Below are 20,135 nucleotides of genomic sequence, written 5' to 3' on the forward strand. Positions count from 1 at the left end.
CATATTAATTTGTTTTCAACATTATTACCCTTGCTTTGTTTTAATAAATAAAATACCTTGATGAAAAAGTTGTGATTTCCTTCAATATTTAGATTTTGTAAAATAAATGTTTCTACCATTTTTAGCTATCTAGTTTGTTTTTCAATTTTTTTCCTGCATAATCCTGTTTCACTGAAATTGAATTTATATATTAGCTCTGTTTGCTCAGTTTTAAAAACTTATTATTCACAATGATACAATGAGTCAGATGTAGAATTTTGGAGTTTTTTTTGCAACGACGCCTGGAAGTGTTTTGTTGCCCAGGTCAGCCCTACGTTTTCACTGAATTGAAATTTCTTGAGAAGAAAGAGAAAAGCTGTTTCTCCTTCCAACGAGGTGGGAGGGCAATATATTCATTCAGGACTTGCTGGGATCCCAAAGTCTTTCTGCATTTTTACTTCCAACTCTTCCTCAATATAGTTCAGAGCTAAAAAAACATGCTTTTTGCTCAAGTATTGACTTCTCAGTCCTGATTGTCTCTAGGAATTCCCAACTTTCTTACTTTAGATGACTTCTAATGAGCAAAGGATTCCCACCTTGAAATTGCCAGTATCTTTGTATGTTTGCACATGTTAGTGTTCATCCATGGAATGTGGGGGAAATTAATCTCTAAATTTTTCTATGTATCGCTGCCTTCCTGTCACCCCACTGCTATTTTGACTGAAGCTCTGACTCACTAGAAATAATCTGCACTCGAATTATGGACAAATGACTCTCCAAGGACATTCATGTCTTTTCATTTCTTGGAATGCCCAAATCAGGATGAAGCAACTAGTCACAAGGAAAGACCTGAACTTTCATATGCCACAGAAAAGATCTGCACATTCTAGCAGAGGCTCCTGGTGCTAGAACGGAGCCCTCTGCTGAGAAGAATATGAAACTTCATTGCTTTCCTTCATGCTCTCTCCTCTCAGTAAACTGTCAAGAGAAAATTTCGTAAGGTCAAAAGTTCCCTGGGTACCAGGTGTACATTTGCTCTCTGTAAATGAGTTCTAAGGCTTTCTCTGCCAGAACTCTTAAACCTCCCAGTAGCGATCATGCCTTCTTGAATTTTGGGGGCCCTGGAATGTGCAGGAACTACACTGAAGCAGATGCGTAGCCACAAGGGAAAGTTTGGGTGAACTTGAGACATAAGGCAACTTCAACCTGTAGGACCATCTGAGGACAATGAATGTGTGGGTATGTCAGGCAGTCACCCCATGGTGATCATAAGTTTCTTCATTTGGGGACCTGAGATCTTCATTAGAATAAACACATGACCTGCACTCATCAATATGGCACCTTGGTGACCTTTAATTCAGCTTAATGATGCTGGGAAGTCTCTGGTCTGCACTGCCCAAACTTAGGTCTGTTCTTCATCTCAGCACCCACAGCCTGTACTTCCCTCTGCTGTGCTATGTACCCACCTAGTTCGGGGAACTCATCTGTCTCCCTGGAGCAGGATGTGGGACAATTATTCTTCTTAGAATTGCTTTGTCCCTAAGAGCATCCAGGTGCTTTGTTGTGCAAGCGGTCTCAGGAGCACCATGGTCACCACACATTTCCTGCTGAAGAGGTTGCCCTGGAGGACCAGGTAAGAGACAAGGATGAGGAAAAGATGAGTCAGAAAATTGTTCTTGGTGGAAAACCTTCATTTTGCATTCCACCATAATTTGTCATCGTAGCCCTGAGTTTTGTGATCTTTCTTCCTCAGCTCACCTAATGATGCCTGAAGGATATTTATGTGCCTTCCAAAGAATTACAAAAGGAAAAGACTAGCATAATTCAGCCTAGACTCTTAACCAAGAGTAGATATTTTGGGTCTTGTGCTAATAAATGGATGTTTGGTGCCCAAACAAAGCTCCTTTGAGCAGGAGCATGAACTGGGGAACTGGGTGGATTCAGACCTATGGGTTTTGTGTTTTTTTTCTTTAAGATTTTACTTATTTATTTAGAGAGGGGAAGGGAGGGAGAAAGAGGAGGAGAAAAACATCAAAGTGTGGTTGCCTCTCATGCGCCCCCTGCTGGGGACTTGGCCTGCCACTCAGGCCTGTTCCCTCCCCTGGGAATCTGACCAGCACCTGGAGCCTTTGGTTTTCAGGCCAGCGCTCAGTGCACTGAGCCACACCAGCTAGGGCTGGATTTTATTTTTTTATCATATTTTGTTGTTCACGCTATCCCATTTGTTCCCACCTTTTCTCCCTTTGCCAACCTTCATCCTTCTCTCAGGCAATCCCCATACCTTGCATATATGCATATATGTTCTTTGCATATATGTCATGCATACATGTTCTTTGGCTAATCCCTTCACATTTTCTTTCATCCAGTCCTTCCTCCCTTCTCCCTCTCTCCTCTGACAGCTATCAGTCTGTTCCATGTATCCATGCCTCTATTTCTATTTTGTTCATCAGATTCCCCATATGAGTGAGATCATTTGGTATTGTCTTTCACGGACTGGCTTATTTCACTTAGCCCAGTAGTTTCCAGGTCCATCCGTGCTGTTACAAAAGCCAAGAGTTCCTTGATTTTTACTGTGGGGTAGTATTCTACCGTGGAAATGTACCACATCTTGTTTATCCACTCACCTTTTGATGGTCACTTAGGCTGCTTCCAGATCTTGGTTATTGTAAACAATGCTGCTGTGAACATTGGGATGCAGATATTCTTTGGAATCAGGGTTTCAGGATTCCTAGGATATATTCCCCGGAGTGAAATTTCTGGGTCAAAAAGCAGTTCGATTTTTATTTTTTTGAAGAACCTCCATACTGCTTCCCACAGTGGCTGCACCAGTCTGCATTCCCACCCAACATGCACTAGGATTCCCTTTTCTCCATGTTCTCTCCAGCACTTCTTTGTGGATTTATTGATGGTAACCTTTCTGGCAGGTGTGAGGTGATAGCTCATTGTGGTTTTAACTTGCATCTATCTGATGATTAACAATGTTGAACAGTTTTTCATATCTCTATGGGTTATCTGTATGTTTTGTTTGGAGAAGTGTCTATTCAGGTCCTTTGCCCATTTTTACACATAAGTTTCTATCATGCTACGGGATCAGGTTACTTCTTCGGGAAAAAAGAGAATTCGTCTTCTCCTAATATGGGAATGCTGACTTCTTCTTATTATTAATTATTTTTAAATTTTTAAATTGACCTGAGAGAGAAAAAGTGACAGGCAGAGAGGGATCTTTAAGAACACGATGACCACCTCAGGTTTTCTTTCAATTATTGTGCTCACGGTTTCTGAAAGCTCTGGACCCTTGGAGATCAACCTGATTCTTCAACATTTTTCTCTCTCCAGATGCTAGGAAAGCCCATAGCTTGACTATGGTGTGTGATTCCTCTTCCACAGGAGAAGCTCCAGAAAGCTCTGGACAAGCTGAGGAAGCAGCAACAGAATGCTGGGAAGTTGGAAGCTGACTTCAGGGAAGAGATATCTTCCTGTAGGGCAGGAGGAAACACTACCTGTGGGAGATAGACAGGAATATGAGCAGGACTCTGGGTGTTAGTCACAGGAAGCTCCCTTTCTCTCTGCTCCCTGACAGTTGATGTGTCCAAATGTCATTTACCTGATCCACTTATCTTCTCTTTGTTGGGGCTGGGCTGTATTACGAACACATCACAAATGAATATAAATATTTGGAGGGAGAAAATCTCAGAAAGACTCTCTTCTGAGGTTGGCTTGCAAATTCTGCATTCCATTCCTGTTGTATTTTGACTCTTTGACTGTTCTGGGGGTAGGCGTTGGCCAATGGCTCTGTTCTCAGTGGCCAATGTTAGGCAGAGAGTGGGGGTGGGGTCCAGAGTAATGCAGGGAGGCATGACTGCCCTCAGCAGCCGTGTAAAAGCCGAACCACATCCAGGTGGCCCATTTTGATTCAGGGCTGGCCTTGGTAATGCAGACTGGAAGCCATTATTTTGGAATGTGATGAAGAGAAAATAAGCCTCCCCAAGAATTGCTCCCTTGCTTCCATCTCCCTTCCCTGTGAGAACTTGCAAATCAAATATTTCTTTTCCTGGCCCCCAGCCTCTGCCTGATAGACTGAGTCCCCCTCTCTCTCTTTTGTTATTTCCTGAAGGATCAAATAGAAAATGATATCCAAAGTATCCAGGATTGTTTTAAACCACTGAAAGGCATCTTGGACCCTGAAGAGCAGAAGGGGCTGCAAAAGCTGGAGAAGGAGGAGGGAGATATTCTCTGTGTCCTGGGACAGACTGAAAGTGAGCTGGTCTAGGAGAGCCAGTTGTTGAAAGATCTCATCTCAGATCTGGAGCATCGGTTGCAGGGGTCAATGAGGAAGATTCTGCATGGAAGTCCTGAGAAGAATCCCCAGCACGTGAACTTGGGAAAATGAAGACTAAATCCCCTGCTCTGCTGTGTGGCTGTGCTGTTTCTGGTGGTGACGCTGGGGTCCCATGGTCTTGCAGGTAACTTTTCCTGCCTCTCTTTCAGAGGTTATAGGAATTACTGAGTGTATGAAAAGCAAGAGAAAATCTCATTTTTATTAAGTATCAAGTGCAATGCAAAAATTGGATTGTGGAGGAAAGATCCATTGTATCCAATTATATTCTGTAGACCTCTGTATTTGTGTTCCACACTAGAACATTTTTCAGATATTCTTCATGATCCAGCTTATTCAAAAGCAAACAAACAAACTTTTAAGTCCAAAAGTATTTTTTTCTCACAGAATGCGTTCAGACTTTCCTGGTCTTTCTCTATTTTCTTAATAAACAATTGTGAAGGACAAGTATTATTTATGTTTTTAATTATTCAATAGAATTCATCAGTAAAGCCATTCTCATGGTGGCCTTTTCTTTTCTGAATATATATGTATATATAGTAAATATATATTTACTATAAACACATACATATTTACTAGTATATATTTGCCAGTATTTCATTTATTTAGATATTTTACATTTCTTGAATCAGTGTTTAGTAATGCAGTTCTTTGTAGAATGTTGTCTAATCTAAATTGTTTGATTTATAAATATGAAAGTAGTTATTATAATGCCTTAGAATCCTTTTATACTGTGTAACCTTCACAGTAATTTTCCCGCAGTTATTCCTGATTTAGCAATATGCTTTTTTTTCTGTATTTCTTGGTCTGTCTAGTTATATTTCGTCAATTTTATTGATTTTCTGCAAGAATAATGTTATTGTTTTATTGCTTTATCTAATCTTATATCATTTATTTCTGCTCTATTTTTATTGTTTCCTTTGCGTGTTTATCTATATGTGTTCATGCATGCATGAGTATGTGTGTGTCTGTATATGTAGGGTTTCCTTTGTTGCTCTTATTTTCTTAAAGTGGATACCTGGATAACTGATTATATATTTAATGATATACATTCATTGCTTTAGTTTTATCTTTTGCATTTGGATTAGATATTATTTTCATTCAAGTCATCTTATTTTCAAATTTCTTTTTAAAAAATGTTTCAATTATAGTTTACATTCAATATTATTTTATATTAGTTTCAGGTGTACAACACAATTGTCAGATATTTATATAATTATGAAGTATCCCTCCCAAAATCTAGTACCCCTGACATCATATAGAGGTATTAAATATTATTACTGTATTCACTGTGCTGGCTTTTACATCCCATGACAATTTGTAAATATCAATTTGTACTTCTTAATCCCATCACTTTTTTCACTAAGCCCCTCACCCCCACTCCCATAGGCAATCCTTCATTTTTTTCTGTATCAATGAGTCTATTTCTGTATTGTTTGTTCATTTATTTTCTTCTTTAGTTTCCACATATAAGTAAAATCATTTGGTGTTTGCTTTACTCTGACTAACTTATTTCTTTTAGCATAATGCACTCTTGTCCCCTCCATGTTGTCACACATAGAGAAATAATAAAACAAATAGTGAAATTTCACTCTTCGTTTTAGGACTGAGTAATATTATATTGTATATAAATACATGTCTTCTTTATTCAGTCATCTTGATGGATACTTGAATTGCTTCCATAACTCGGCTATTTTTAATAATGCTACAATGAATGCGGGAGTATATGTATTCATTTGACTTGGTGTTTTAGATTCCTTTGGATAAAGACCCAGGTGTAGAATTTCTGGGTCACAAGGTAGTTCTACTTTATAATTTTTTGAAGATGCTCCTCCACACTGTTTTCCAATGTTGCTACCTCAATCTGCATTCCCTACACAGTGCACAGGCGTTCCCTTTTCTCCACATTCTTGCCAGCACCTGATTGTTCATTTACTGATGATAGCTAGTCTGCCAAGTGTGAAGTGATAGCTCACTGTAGTCCACATTTGCATGTCTCTGATGATCAATGATATCGAGTATCTTTTCATATGTCCACAGACCGCCTGTACATCCTGTTGGGAGAAAGATCTATTTAGTTCCTCTGACCATTTTTTAATAGGATTTATTTTGGTTGTTGAATGTGCAATTTCTTCATAAATTTGGGATATTAACCCCCTATTGGATATGTCATTGGTGATATCTTGTTCCATTTAGTAGGCTGTCTTTGTTTTGTTGATATAGTCCCATTTGTTTATTTTTTGTTTTGTTTCCCTTGTTTGAGGAGCTACATCAGAAAATATAATACTAAGAAAAATGTCAGAGTTTAATGCCTATAATTTCTTCTGTATTTTTATGGTTTTGAGTCTTATATTTGTGTCTATAATTCATTTTGAGTTAATTCTTGTATGTTTCATAAGAAGGTGGTCTACTTTCATTTTGTATGTATCTAATTTCCCCAACACTATTTTTAAATATACAGTATTTTCCCCATTGTATGTTCTTGCCTTCTTTATCATACATTAATTAACTACATAGATGTGGGTTTGTTTCTGAGTTTATATTCTGTTTCATTGGTCTACATGTCTGTTTTCATACCAGTACCATGTTGTTTTGATTACTACAGCTTTGCAGAATAGTTTGGTACTAGGTAGTGTGAAACCTCCAACTTTGTCCTCTTTCAAGATTATTACAGCTATTCAGTGTCTTTTACATTGACCCTGTGGTTCCTCACATTTTCTGTTATTTTTGTTAACTCTTGTAATATGAAAATATGTTGTTTAATTTAAAATACTGATTTTGAAAATAGCTACTGTGATTTTTTACTTTTTCTTCTGCTGTATATTTAATTCCTTTGTGGTCAAACACATATTTTATTATCTCAATCTTTTGAATGTTTTGACACTTGTTTATTGTCTAAAATATTGTATGTCCAAAATATTTTTTAAATTTTATCTATTTATTTTTGGAGACAGGAAGGGAGGGAGAAAGAGAGGGAGAGTACATCCCCATGTGGTTGCCTCTCATGTACCCCTAACCGGGAACTTGGTCCAGCAACCCAGGCATGTGCCCTAGACTGGCAATCGAACCAGCGACCCTTTGGTTCACAGGCCGACGCTCAGTCCACATAGCCACACCAGCCAGGGCATATTTCTAAAATTTTTTATATGCATATGAAAAGAATGTGCTTTGTGCATTCATTGGATGCAATGGTCTATAGATGTCAATTAAATGAGTTGGTGATATCAATCATATCATCTATGTCATTAGTACTTTTCATAAGGCTGTTCCATCAGTTATTAAAACCTCCAGAAATTATCACTGAATTGTCTAATTATCTTTTTAATACTTTGTATTTCACTTTGTGTATTTTGAAGCTCTTCTGTTAGGTGCTTATGGCTGTATCGTTGTTACATCTTCTTGCTGTACTGAACCTTTTTTCATTATGAAGTTTCTTTTATTCTTTCCTAATAATTGTGGTCTTAAAGTTATTTTGTCTAATGTTAATATGGATATTTGAGTTATGATTTGTGTTTGCATGGTATATTTTTAAAAAATTTTATACTTTTGCTGTGTTTTTGTCCTGAATCTAAAAATGTGCTTCGAATATAGCAATAATGGAATCTTGCTTTTTATTTAATCCAACAATCTGTTTTTAATTGGTAGATTATAACAACAACATCAATGCAATTATTTTGTAGCTCTATTTAAATTTATCAGTGTGTTATTTGTTTTTACATGTCATATGCAGTTTCATCGCTCTCTTTCTCCTTGATTAGCTTCTCTTAAGTTAAATATTTCCCTTAGAAAATTTTAAGGTTTCCTACTTTCTTCCTGTATTTTTTAGATTTTCTTTTGGTGGCTGCACTTCTAATTACAAAATGCATCTTGTTTTGTGACAATCTACAACAGATTCATGCTAAATTAATTCCAGTAAAATATGAAAGTGTCTCTCACATTGTTGCATATTCTTCTAGCAACAGCACGGTGATGCTTTAATACGGGCACCTGATTTAAAGCAGGCCACTGCCATGCAGGCCTCAGAATGTTTTGGTATCCCTGGGATAAGAAGTTCTCTTTGTTTCTGGGGTTTATATAAGAAAATTCAGGCTTCCTTCATGAACTGAGGATAAATTCAAAATGGAGAAAACAATTCATGGGGAATGACAAAAGACAGAGTCCCATGGCATGTTTGAACTTCCAAATTAAGCTTTCATCAAGTTACAACTGCCCCTAACTTCCTTTTCTCTACTTAATCTAGCTTTACTTGCTTTTGTTATATAGAATAAAGAAGCGCTAAGAAAGAAAGTACTGCAATTGTTTTTTTTGTTTCTGTATGGATTTATTCACTCATTAATTTCATGTGTAAATCCATCTGTTGGCCTAGTTTTTGGGGAAATGGTGGAAGTAGATCTGAGGTAAAGGAGACTGAATATATTGGCACCTCTCTGTTCAAACAAATAAGTCTGTAATGACAAAGAAGATAAGATGACTAAAAGTTGTTAATGGTATAGACTATAAGGGCTTGGTAGAGACTGAAGTGCAGGTAAATATCATAGTTTATGGGACATTTACTGCATGGGTATTGGTAACTTTAAGAAATAGGGGTATAAGAGAGGGGACAATTTGTTGAAGATAAGTTAAATATGAGACATACTAATTTACTGGTTTCTGTAACTTCTTTACCAGGGAACATATTATCCTACATTTAAAAGACAAAATTGAATAAAACTAAAACTTGGAAATCAATTACACATATATGTGTGCTGAATTTAAAAGAGTTGAGGAGGTAAAATATAGATAGTTGCTAAATTAAGAAGAAAAACTTGAGCAATGCCTACCTGAATACATGTGTTTGCTTGTACCTTCAGCAGAAGCTACGTGAACTCGTGGAGGGATATTATGATTCTTTACTCATCTTTGATTCTCCCAGCCTGGCAGAATGCATTTCAAGTAACAGTATATCATTTTGTTTTTAGGTTGAATGAATGAACAAACCATGAATTATTTAAATCATCTCAAGAGGAGTTTTATGAACTTGGGGATAAACATTATGGGCTTCATGCTTTCCTCATAAATATGTCTCATTTCCTGGTACCAGGAGCTCACACTGTGCTTCCACAAGGGTCGAACTGTTTCTACCTTTGAGAAAACTTGACAACTTCATATAAGTCTTCTCGAATGACCTGGACTTTTTCTTTACTTTTTTGCCCTCATAATCAGACCACCTCTATTCTCACCACCTCAGGGGGTGGTGGGGATGTGATGAAGCTTTGGAAGTGAGGAGGCTTATTATGTCTTTACTTGTGTTTTCTCTTTTCTCCCTAGGAAGTGAATAGCATCATGGAGAGATATCTGTGGGAGACCAGAGATGGTCCTTGTGCTGTGAAAAAAGATTTAAAGCCATTAGATTTATCTGGTGGTGAATTAGAATAAAATATTGTTCAGGGCAGAAAAAAATGTGGGTGTAGATTTATCTTAAATTTCTGTTCCCATACCATCACTTGAGGATTCTGTAACTATTAAGAATGAACCACATTCCATAGTAGGGAATTTGGGTGGGGGGAAGTTGCAGAGTTTGGGTCAGAAGCAGAACAAGGGGTCAAGCGTTGCAGTATCAGACCCATGTGACGCCATGAATTTTTCTCACCCGGCATGCCGAATCTAAGTCAGGTTCACATATTTCACAGCTGCTTGATCTATTGTGGGTTGGTTGTGTTTTTACCTGCCAGGCACCCAGAACTGGAAACTACTCCTTTATTCTTAAATTTCTGCTCTGAGAAAAGAAGAGGCCAGGCCTTTCTCTATGGTTCTCTTTATTTTCCAAACACAGAGTTGAATTGCAAAAGATATCTATCCTTTGAGCAAACAATTGATCCCTCTTCGTCATGTATTTTTTAAGCCAGAACAGAAGGACATCATATTTGTTTCTAACTTTGTACACCTCTTTGCGTCAATCTTTGCCATGCATATACAATTCAGACTATCTTAATATGGTGTTTATAATCTCTCTTTTTCCAAATGTTACATTCTTCCCCAGAGAACCTAAAGTCTCAGATGTGGTTCTGGGGCCCTTCCTACAGTGGAGAACTTAAAGGTCTTGTTTTGTCCAGACAGTATCCCCATGCTTGATACGTCTCAACAACCACGAGTCAGGTTGTACAACCGCACTTTCCTGTCACATTCCTGGAAATCGACATTCACGCAGTGACTTTTCCTGACATTAATTTGTTTTAAGGTACTAAATAAGGCATATAAAAAAATAAATTATTCCATATAATTTCATATAGTTTTTAGGAGATAGAGAGAAAGTTGGATTATTTTATTTGGGAAAGAATTAATTTTGTTTCTGAGAGGTCAATGCCTTCCCAAAGTTACACAGAGGACAACAGGGAAAGCAGATATGACCGTGTTTCTTCAGGCTTCAAGGTCAGAGGTCTATTTTTTCCTTTGTTAGGTGTCCAAGGAAAGGGAATGAAGCGTTCAATGAAGTGAAGAGATAGCAATCAGTTATTTTGGAGAGACAAAATATCGAGACATGGGGATCATTTTTTGTCATCCCTAGGAGTAAGACCTCTCTGAAGGAGCTGAAAATTCTCTCCAAGAATCAAAGAAGAGTGTTCCAAGCTCCTGATGTGAGTGGGATGCTGCACGTGTTTAACGGTGAGGAATGGCAGAGCTGGTGGGGGCTGTGGATCTTGTGATGGTGGGAGTTAAAGAGGGAGGAGGGTTCAGTTTCTGGGAGTGGAGAGAGGATGGATGCCAAGTGCTGATGTTGTGGTCATGTTAATGAGGGGTGCCCAGATGTCTTGTTCACCTCTCATTCTTCTGTCTAATATTTTACATAGACCCCAGTCTTTCCCCTTATCTGGAGAGGAAATAGATGTTAGTGCTGACTCCTTTGCTTATTTTTACTATTGTGGATTTTTATCGTTTCAGAACTGCCATATGTGGGCCGCTGCTGAGGTAAGGAGAAATCACAGTATCGTGAAGCCACCCTGTCTTCATCTTCTTAAAATATTTTGCATTTTCTACTAGGTCATGTGTTCTTTTTTAAAATTTTTAAATTGATTTTTTAGAGAGAGAGAGCTGGGGGGAGACAGAAAGAGAGAGAGACAGAGACAGGGACAGGGGCAGAGACAGAGAAATATTAATTTGTTGCTCCATTTATTAATGCATTCCTTGGTTGCTTCTTGTATGAGTACTGACAGGAGATGGAACCTGAAACCTGGGCCCATCAGAGCCGTGCTCTAACTAACTGAGCTACCTGACCCAGGCTACGTCTCATGTCTTAAGACCCATGTTTTTCTTCCCAACACACATATATGTAATATTCTTCAATGTTATACTTCTCCCCAAGAACTGAACTGTTTCTCCCAACAGCCATTCCCATTACTTTCACTATCTCCCTTACAAAGTCACAAATAAAGGTATGTCATATCACTCACCCCACCCTGTAATTTTCTTACAGTTCATGTGACCCTGGATCCTCCTGAAGAAAAATCAAAGGTTGTCATTTCTACGGAATCGAAATGAGATGTGCCTGTGATTGGCTATTACATAATCTGTCTAATCACGATGACTATGTTACATTTGGTGTCCTGGGATCACCATTTATTATATCAGAGAAACAACACTGGGAGGTAGATGTATCAGAGAAACATGCCTGGGTCTTAGGGGCATGTGGTAAAAAACTCCCTGACTTAAATATGAAAAGTTTTGTTAGACAAGGTACCAATTGTCATGATGTTTACTCTAGATATCAACCTAAATATGGCTACTGGGTAATAGGATTAGAGAATTGATTTGAATATAATGCTTTTGTGGACTCTTCCTCCTCTAATTTCTTAAAATTAACCTTCCTCCAACTGTTCATCCCCAATGTGTTGGGCTTCTCCTAGACTATGATGCTGGCACTGTCTCATTTCTAAACATCACTAAACATGGGTTTCTCATCTCTAAATTCTCTTCATGTTCCTTTTCTTAAAAATGTTTTCCATATTTCAACCTTATGAATTGTACTGGTGCCATGATACTGTGCTCTACAAGTTCTTAAATCACTTACACCCTCAACCACCTCTATGTAGTGCCACTGGCCTTGGATACATCTCATGAACTGAGCTTACCTGAGCCATTCTCTCATCTTTCTCTTGTTGCCCCTCCTCTTTTTCCCATTTGAACATCCTTCATTCATCATGAGGGTGTACCATTTGCCTCATGTCTTATTTTCCCCAAAATCGTGTTGCATTAAGAGAAGATCTTAATTCATCTCTAGCTATACTCCCAAAGACATGACTAATGCCTCATAAAATTACACTTATGGAGGTGACATCTCTACCAGTTTCTACAATCTCATTTCCTCTGCTGCTGAATGGCAAGATGAACGAAAGCTTTTCAAGAACTTTTGTATGTGATTAGAGGCCTTGTATAGGAGGCAGTGACTACACAATGAGTCTCAGGGCTGGGTCAGTTTACCCATGATGCTCTTTATGCATCAAGGTGTAAAGGAGAATTTTGAAGAATAATATGTCCTAAGAGTGGAGTTCTGTGTCCACAGTGTCTGAAGTCAAGCCCATCTCTCCAAATACACACAGTGAACCATGAGTAAGATACTTGAATGCTGATTTCATTTTCTTAAAATAATCCCGGTATAAAAATCACACCAGAAATAGGATTATTGTGATAAGAAAAAAGCCATTAAGTGTAAAATATATAACTGTTTCAAACATTTTCTCTACTAATTATTTAAAAATATACGCTGTGTCGGTGTCTCATGAACAGGTTTGTGCTTACAGGGACAATGGGGTGGTTTCTATCAGAGTCTCATGTTTCAGATCCCAGATACATCTGTGTCACCACCAAGGGCACTCCAGTTCTGCCCGTGATAGACCAGTGTGTTTCTGTGAGTGTGTGAGTGTTGTGCGTGTGGTGGTGAAATTATTATTTTAATTTTGGTGTTACTACCTGTTAGCCCCAATCAACTTAACTAAATTTCAGAATACTCAGTTTCTTATTTGTAAAAAAAGAAGAAACTTACTGGATGTATAATTGTGAAAATTAAAAACAAGATGTTTTCAATAACTTCCATCATTTCTGGCACACAAATACTGATCAAGTGTGCTGTCTATTCTTTTTTTGTTGGCCTCTCACTGTGACTGAAATAAGTAATTTTAGGTATACATACTAGTTTACTTTCAACATTATTATCCTTGCTTTGAGAAATAAAATAACAATAACAAAACTACAACTTTCTTTAAATTTTAGCTAATTTAAAAATAAATACCTCTATAAAGCTTGCAGCCTAGTTGTTTTCACTTTTCTGTAGTAAATATATTCCATTGAAATTGAATTGCAATTCAGTCTCTGTTGGCCCTGCTTTTAAAAGTCATTATTTATAAGTATGAGAAGTAAAAATGCTGGGTTTCTTAACAACAGTGTAGAGAGCCCTTCTCCCCAACCCTGCCCTCAGCCCCAGGGCAGACTGACTTTTGCAGTGAGGTGAACATTTTCAGGAAGAGAGATAAGCCAGTTCTTTCCCTCCAGTGAGATAGCAGGAGCATTATTTCTGCAATGGGTCTTCCAAGAAGTTCAGGGCTTGGTGGATTCCCCTTGTCTTTTGGTATTTTTTATTGTTAGCTCTTTCCCCAAAGTAGGAGGAATTTAAATATTTAGGTAGAAGGATAGATAGATATCTTAGTGTAGGTAGATAGTTATGAATATGAAAAGGAACAAAGATGATTTGGCTTTGAGCGTAAAAAACTAAGGAGCTGAATCAAATATGAAGTCTAATAAATGGGAAACTAAATGAGATACTGGGACTGCTTCATTAGGAAGTCACAGAATTCTAGGCAGCCTGATTTACTAGGAACTATAGCACTAACAGACTCATTCACACAGTCCAGGAGATCTGACTTCCAGACTTAATCCTCGGAGCTGGCAGGAAAATATTTCTGGGACACTGGTAGCCGGGTGTCAGGATTTTGGGGAGGAATTTCTCTACTGGACACAAGCACGGTAAAAATAAAAATGGAGTAAGGAGAGGTAAGCACATGCACCAGATGACGCGGCACAAATTTTGGACATGCGCAATAGAAATCAAGATGGCGACATGGACAGAGCTCAGCTGAGAACAGAATCAGACCGGATAGGGAATGCAAACCTCCGTGGTCCAGGAAAGGGACTGTTTAGGAGGAGGGCCCAACTCGGGCCTGGGGAGATCGGGAAGTGGGGCGAATGACAGCTTTCTCATTACGGAGAACCAAGAAAATATGTGGAGGATTATCAGGATTTGGGGGGCACTGGCCGCTACAGCCTGCTTGCCCGCTACATCCCCCAGGGTGTATTATTTCCCACCCAAATCCTAACACTAGTTTAATCTTTTCCCTGTGCCTGACCTTTGAAATTCCTTTTTTATGACACCGCAAAAGAACCCATTGTCAATAGCAACTGCTTTCTGGTAACCCAGATGGTATTCAAACACACAATTCCGAGAGAGAGAGATCATAAAAATGAATGAATGAATGAATGGATGGATGAATGAATGAATGAATGCATAAAATGGGCTGTCTGGTCATCCCTGCATGTCCATTTAAGTGTAAGCAAAAAAATTAATCTAAAAAAAAGTTCCTTCAGGTTTTTCCAAGGATAAATAAAGAATAGATCTTGTTTAAGATTTTTTATAAAAATCAATCTCATCAATTAAAAAGGAAGACATTCTTGTCACTTGGAGGCCAAGATATCCCAAGTCCCTTTCTCTCCTGATTGTCTATTTTAGCCTCCAAAATAGATATAAATAAATAAATAAATAAATAAATAAATAAATAAATAAAAGAGATAAAAGGCATTAAAGGGGCATTTTTGGACAAAACTGTGAATTTTTTATTAATAAAAACTTTCTGTCTGAAGGTCCCCTAAGTGCTATCTGGCCTCACTATCTTTTCTTTCCTGCCTTCCTCTCCTATGGTGGTCTGAATCCTTGAGAGTCCATCAAATTGAGTTTCAATTACTTTATAATTCATTACAAGATATTGCACTCAGTGCCTCCTGTAAAGGTCTCAGCTATCCAACTTTTAATACTTTAGAAAATACATCTCTTGACAGCTGTGGCCCCCTTCTTTTTCCTGAATGGTGACACCCATGATTGCATCATAGTTTATATTTTTCCAAGAATATAGTCAGACATGTTGAAAACAAGAATATACAGAGCAAGGCTTCTTCTGCTGCTCCAGGCTGCAACCCCAGTTGCCACAAACCACATGAACTTTTGCAGATGTCTCTTGGAAGCAGTTTCATATACAGGCACTTCCTCATGTAATCCCTCATTAGTAAGCAAACATATACACTAGTGAGATTTCTGAGATGCCTCAAGTACTTCTGATGGGAAAATTGTGTCTGTGCTTGCTGCCTGAACATTAGAAGATAAATTTCAGTAGACAGAGGTGGTAGAGAGGGAAAACTTGATCAAATGAACATGGCTGCTAGTCCTCTAGCTATTCATGTTAGACATGTAATAAAATAGTACTAAGCAGTTGTCACTTGGACTAAATACTTTTGACCTCCCAGTCTCCTTATTGAAATTTTTTAACAACATGCTTGCATTTGGCCAAAGAAGTAGTATTGGTTCTAAATACATGCAACATAATTATAATAGCAATAAACAAACACCTTGGGCTCAGATATCAGATATTTATTCATTTTTAGACATTTATTTTTTCCCTATGGCAAATATTTTAAAGATCATACCCATATACTTATTCCCCAGGACATCAGAGGAAATATATACAATAGATATATGTCAGGTACCCTGCTTTGTTTGGAGGACATATCCCTGGGTTAGATGGACATTTAATTCCAGCCCTCATGGAATTTATAGCTCACTTGGGATGGGCAGCAGACATGAGAAAAATAAATGTTGCAATGAAGACATGATTATAAGTATGATATGGGAAAGACAGAAAAAATACAAGATGCAGTAAGAGTGTATTACCAGAATCTGGAGATATGAAGCTTTGAAGATTTTGGTTTCTTGTCCAGGTGTTTTGTATTATCATATTTGCTCTTAAAATCTAAAGCATTAGAGATGATGCTAAACTAGTTAAATATCTTTCATAGCTAAGAAAAGAATTGTTCCATAGGGAAAATTTCTAGGAGGGTGAAGAATATTCTGGTATAACTTGAGGCTTCTTTTGGTAATATAGAAGGGAAATGGTCACAAAAATCACCTCAAGATGTAATAGGTTACTTATCCTCATGGTTGAGGAAGTAGGGTAGAAGGAGCAAATACAAGATGTGACTGGATTTGATGACCTATAGGTTTTTGCACCAATTCTTTTGGTACTTAGAAAGTTATCATGCTTATGTTATTGAATCACACCTCTGGTCTATAAGAAGGTCAAAGCAAAAGCATAATAAAAAACATAGATACTATGATTGCTATTGGCATAATAATAAGTCCCCTCAAAGATTTGAAGAGAGAATAATGTGTGAAGGTGGTGTTTTGTGGTATGTTAAATAACTATTACCTCAAAGGTAGCTGCATAGTGAAGCTGAGTGAAGTGATGCCTTGGTTATGATTTTAAAATATTGAGAGATCTGCTCAAATAAAAGACAGAACATAGGCACTGCTGAAAATCAGCTAAGAACAGCCCATGACAATTTTCAGAGTGCTTTGTACTTCTAATAATTATGTAAACCTTTAGCCTGCCATTTATATAGAAGTTTCTTAATTAATCTACTTCATCTAATTATAAATTATCTGTAAAAATTACAACACTGTCCAAAAATTAAAGTACATTTATTTGAGTCACTAGTTTTAATCTTCTTTGATTCTTCCCTTCCCCAGAATTGTGGTAAAGTAGTAACAAAGGATAGATTTCCAACCCAAAGTAAAAGGTACTATTCAGTATATACTTCACCAGTTGTCATCTTCAGATATAACAGGACATTGTTGAAAAGGACAATGATAATAAGTTTTGAAGTGGTGTAACTGCTGTAAAAATATTTGATTCCCTTTCTACAGAGAAAGTTTATGTCTCTAATGCCTTAGTCATCCCAAATTCACCTCAGTTGCCTACACACACCCATCATTAACTGTATCAAAACCTCTTGTTAATGTTGTATAATGGTATCTGTATGATGGAGGCCAAGTAAAAACATTAACATTCTTCTAACTACCTGGTATTTCTGTGCCCCCTTACTTCACAAAGCACTTGCCAATAATTTTTGCTACTTGTCACAATATCCTGAGGCAGACAGCGATTGTTGTTCAAATACAGTGACATAAGACTTTGAAGTTCTGTCTATGCATTCACTTTCCTTAAGAATAAAAATTTAGATATAAAGATTCTGGATAAAAATCTCCTTGCGTGGGGTGCAGAAATCTGTATTTATGTAAAGGTCTTCCAGGTGACTTTGTTTCAGACTCTCCAAGAATTGAATTTAAGAGTCATTGAGGTAGAACAGTCATGAAAAAGAAAATTTAAGGATGATAAGATACAAACTTTATTTAAAAATGACTAGAACATGTGTTTTTGTGTCAATGAGCATTGCACACCTACTCTGTAAGGGTAGAACTCAAATGTGCTATGCTTGACAGCTCTTTTAAATTAAAGAAGCTAGAAATCATTTTAATTTTTTCCATCACCTACACCTTCTACCTCAACCGCCTCTGCCCCTGCAGTCATCGCACTGTTGATTGCCACATATCAGTGAATCTCAGAGGGAAGGGAGGAAGAGAAAGAGTAGTTTCAAGATGATACACTCATCATGACTAAGTGATTAAATGGGGAATGGAAACTAGGAAAAGGGGGCATAAAAATAGTTTTGCTATCCAGATAACTGGACTTTTGGGATACTCTTAACAATCAGAAATCTGGGTCAAGAGAGATTGTGTGTGTGGAGGGGGGCAGGTTGTTGAGGAATATGTTGCAAGTGTCTCAAGGGGCATCCATGTAGCTTGAATGGGCAGCATCTGGAAGTATTTCGAAATAAGAAACTGTTAAAAAATGATGAAATAAGTGAAGGATGTGGGTAAGGGGCTGGAGAGAGAGAGAGAGAGAGAGAGAGAGAATGCTAAACAATAAACAACAAATCTTATATTCTGTCTTGTTCCAGAATATAAGATGTACTCAGATCCTTACTTTAACGCCTGTGGTTTATCTGCACTACCACACTCTAATCACATTGCTTCCTGTTCCTTGTGTGTTTTTTCAGTCCAGAAACAGTTAAAAATCATTAATGGAAGAACTTTCCTTAGATTCCTCTCCAACAGGAGATAGATACAGGGACTAGAGGGAACACGGAGCCAGAGTGAGGATGTATTATTCTCTGGTCCTCAGAACATAATATGCTGGAAGTGGACCACAGCTAATAATACCAGAATTTGATTATAACCACAGCAATCATGTTGATAGCAACACCACCAATAGAACAAAACCATGATTTCCATTAACATATTAAATGTAATTAAAGTGGCATCCATAGCAATATAACTGTATGTCTTTCTATTAAATGTACATCCCCATACTCAATGTTTTGTAATAAATTTGACATGATGAGGAATAACATAGGTCTCTTCCTATCTTGATAAATCTTAGTTCAGAACAGCTGTTGGGCACAGGACCAGACAAACAGGAATACTCAACGATGATATCATGTGATAACAAAGATGATACAGGAAAAGGGCCAACTTTAGGAATGCAATTACTGCAAAATGTAGATGATTATCAGTGCACCGGCAAATCATTATGAGTTTACTTGTTAGAAATAACTTCATTCATACCCTTGAAACTATAACTGTCAATATGGCTGAGCAATTTTGCCTATATTAATTCTACTTCTTGCCTCATAGTCATACGTGAATCAAGCGTTTATAAGGCAAGATTAACTTCCTTTTCTGTGGGTTACCGACAATAGCAAAACATCTGTGCTTTAATTAGAAAAACTTCGATGTTTCAGCTGCCCCTCATGTCTCATATGAGTTAATGTGTGAAGATGGCCGAGCTCTGCAGTGTTGTCAGTCGGGACCCTTGTCTGGAGCTTCCCCATCTTGTAGCTGCATCATCTGAAACACATCCTCAGAAGAACAAGAGTGATCACAGGACTTGAAAGCATGTGTACGAAATAGAAATGTTTCAGATCAGCTTTTTCTAGAAAAATATTATACTTATTTATATTTTATTGTTACCCTATTTTTTTATTATACTATGTCATGCAATAGTTGTACCTTTTACATTTATTCTTTTTTCTTTTTTAATTTAGTTCATTCTGCTTTTGACTCATGGTGTAAAAAGGAGCAAGCTTTTCCCATAGGAAGTGAGGAAAGTGCACGACGATGGAGGTGTGAGGGTTACCCAGAGAAAGGCTACACGGGAAGAGCACCATCTGTTGACCTCCTGGGTGCTGGTAACTTGTCACTGACACAGTTGTGCCACCATTATGTCTGGAAGGCTTCTCGTCTGGCCTGCCAAGGCCAGGAACGAAAGCCGCTAATTAACTGGTGGACTGCGAAGTTCAATGCGGTTGTGGAAGAATTTCCTTAGCAGGCTCACAGTGAACAACCTTTCTAACATTTTATTTTTACCGCGCACGATGACAGCTGCCACCACTGAGCTCAGAGTACTAGAGCTCTTTCACTGATTCTCTTCTGCATCACACTCTGCATTTCAAAGGGCAGCTCTCCAGACTTTCTGGATCATGATTTTGTCCCTAGTAAGGTGTTTAGGACCTGAATGTAGATAAGCTTAACTGATCGTTACAGAACTGAGTTGAAATTCTGAGTATTCAGGCAACCTGTAGACAATATCTTTGGAATTCACATTCTTCCTATTCAATGATTCTTTCT

At 37.8% G+C, this 20,135-nt stretch overlaps 1 protein-coding gene across 1 annotated transcript; it reads left to right on the top strand.

Annotated features, from left to right (window-relative positions):
- Nucleotides 1-1,206: 1,206 nt before the first annotated feature.
- On the top strand, nucleotides 1,207-19,833 carry LOC129076447 (tripartite motif-containing protein 5-like). Its single transcript, XM_054580615.1, is given in 7 exon segments — nucleotides 1,207-1,218; nucleotides 1,526-1,612; nucleotides 3,367-3,458; nucleotides 4,090-4,328; nucleotides 9,627-9,651; nucleotides 10,863-10,957; nucleotides 19,553-19,833. Coding segments are annotated over 7 exon segments (831 nt in total).
- Nucleotides 19,834-20,135: the final 302 nt, after the last annotated feature.

This window comes from Pteronotus mesoamericanus, unplaced genomic scaffold (genome assembly GCF_021234165.1).
Source record: "Pteronotus mesoamericanus isolate MK-2021 breed Mesoamerican mustached bat unplaced genomic scaffold, CSHL_Meso_final contig_591, whole genome shotgun sequence".
NCBI lineage: Eukaryota > Metazoa > Chordata > Mammalia > Chiroptera > Mormoopidae > Pteronotus > Pteronotus mesoamericanus.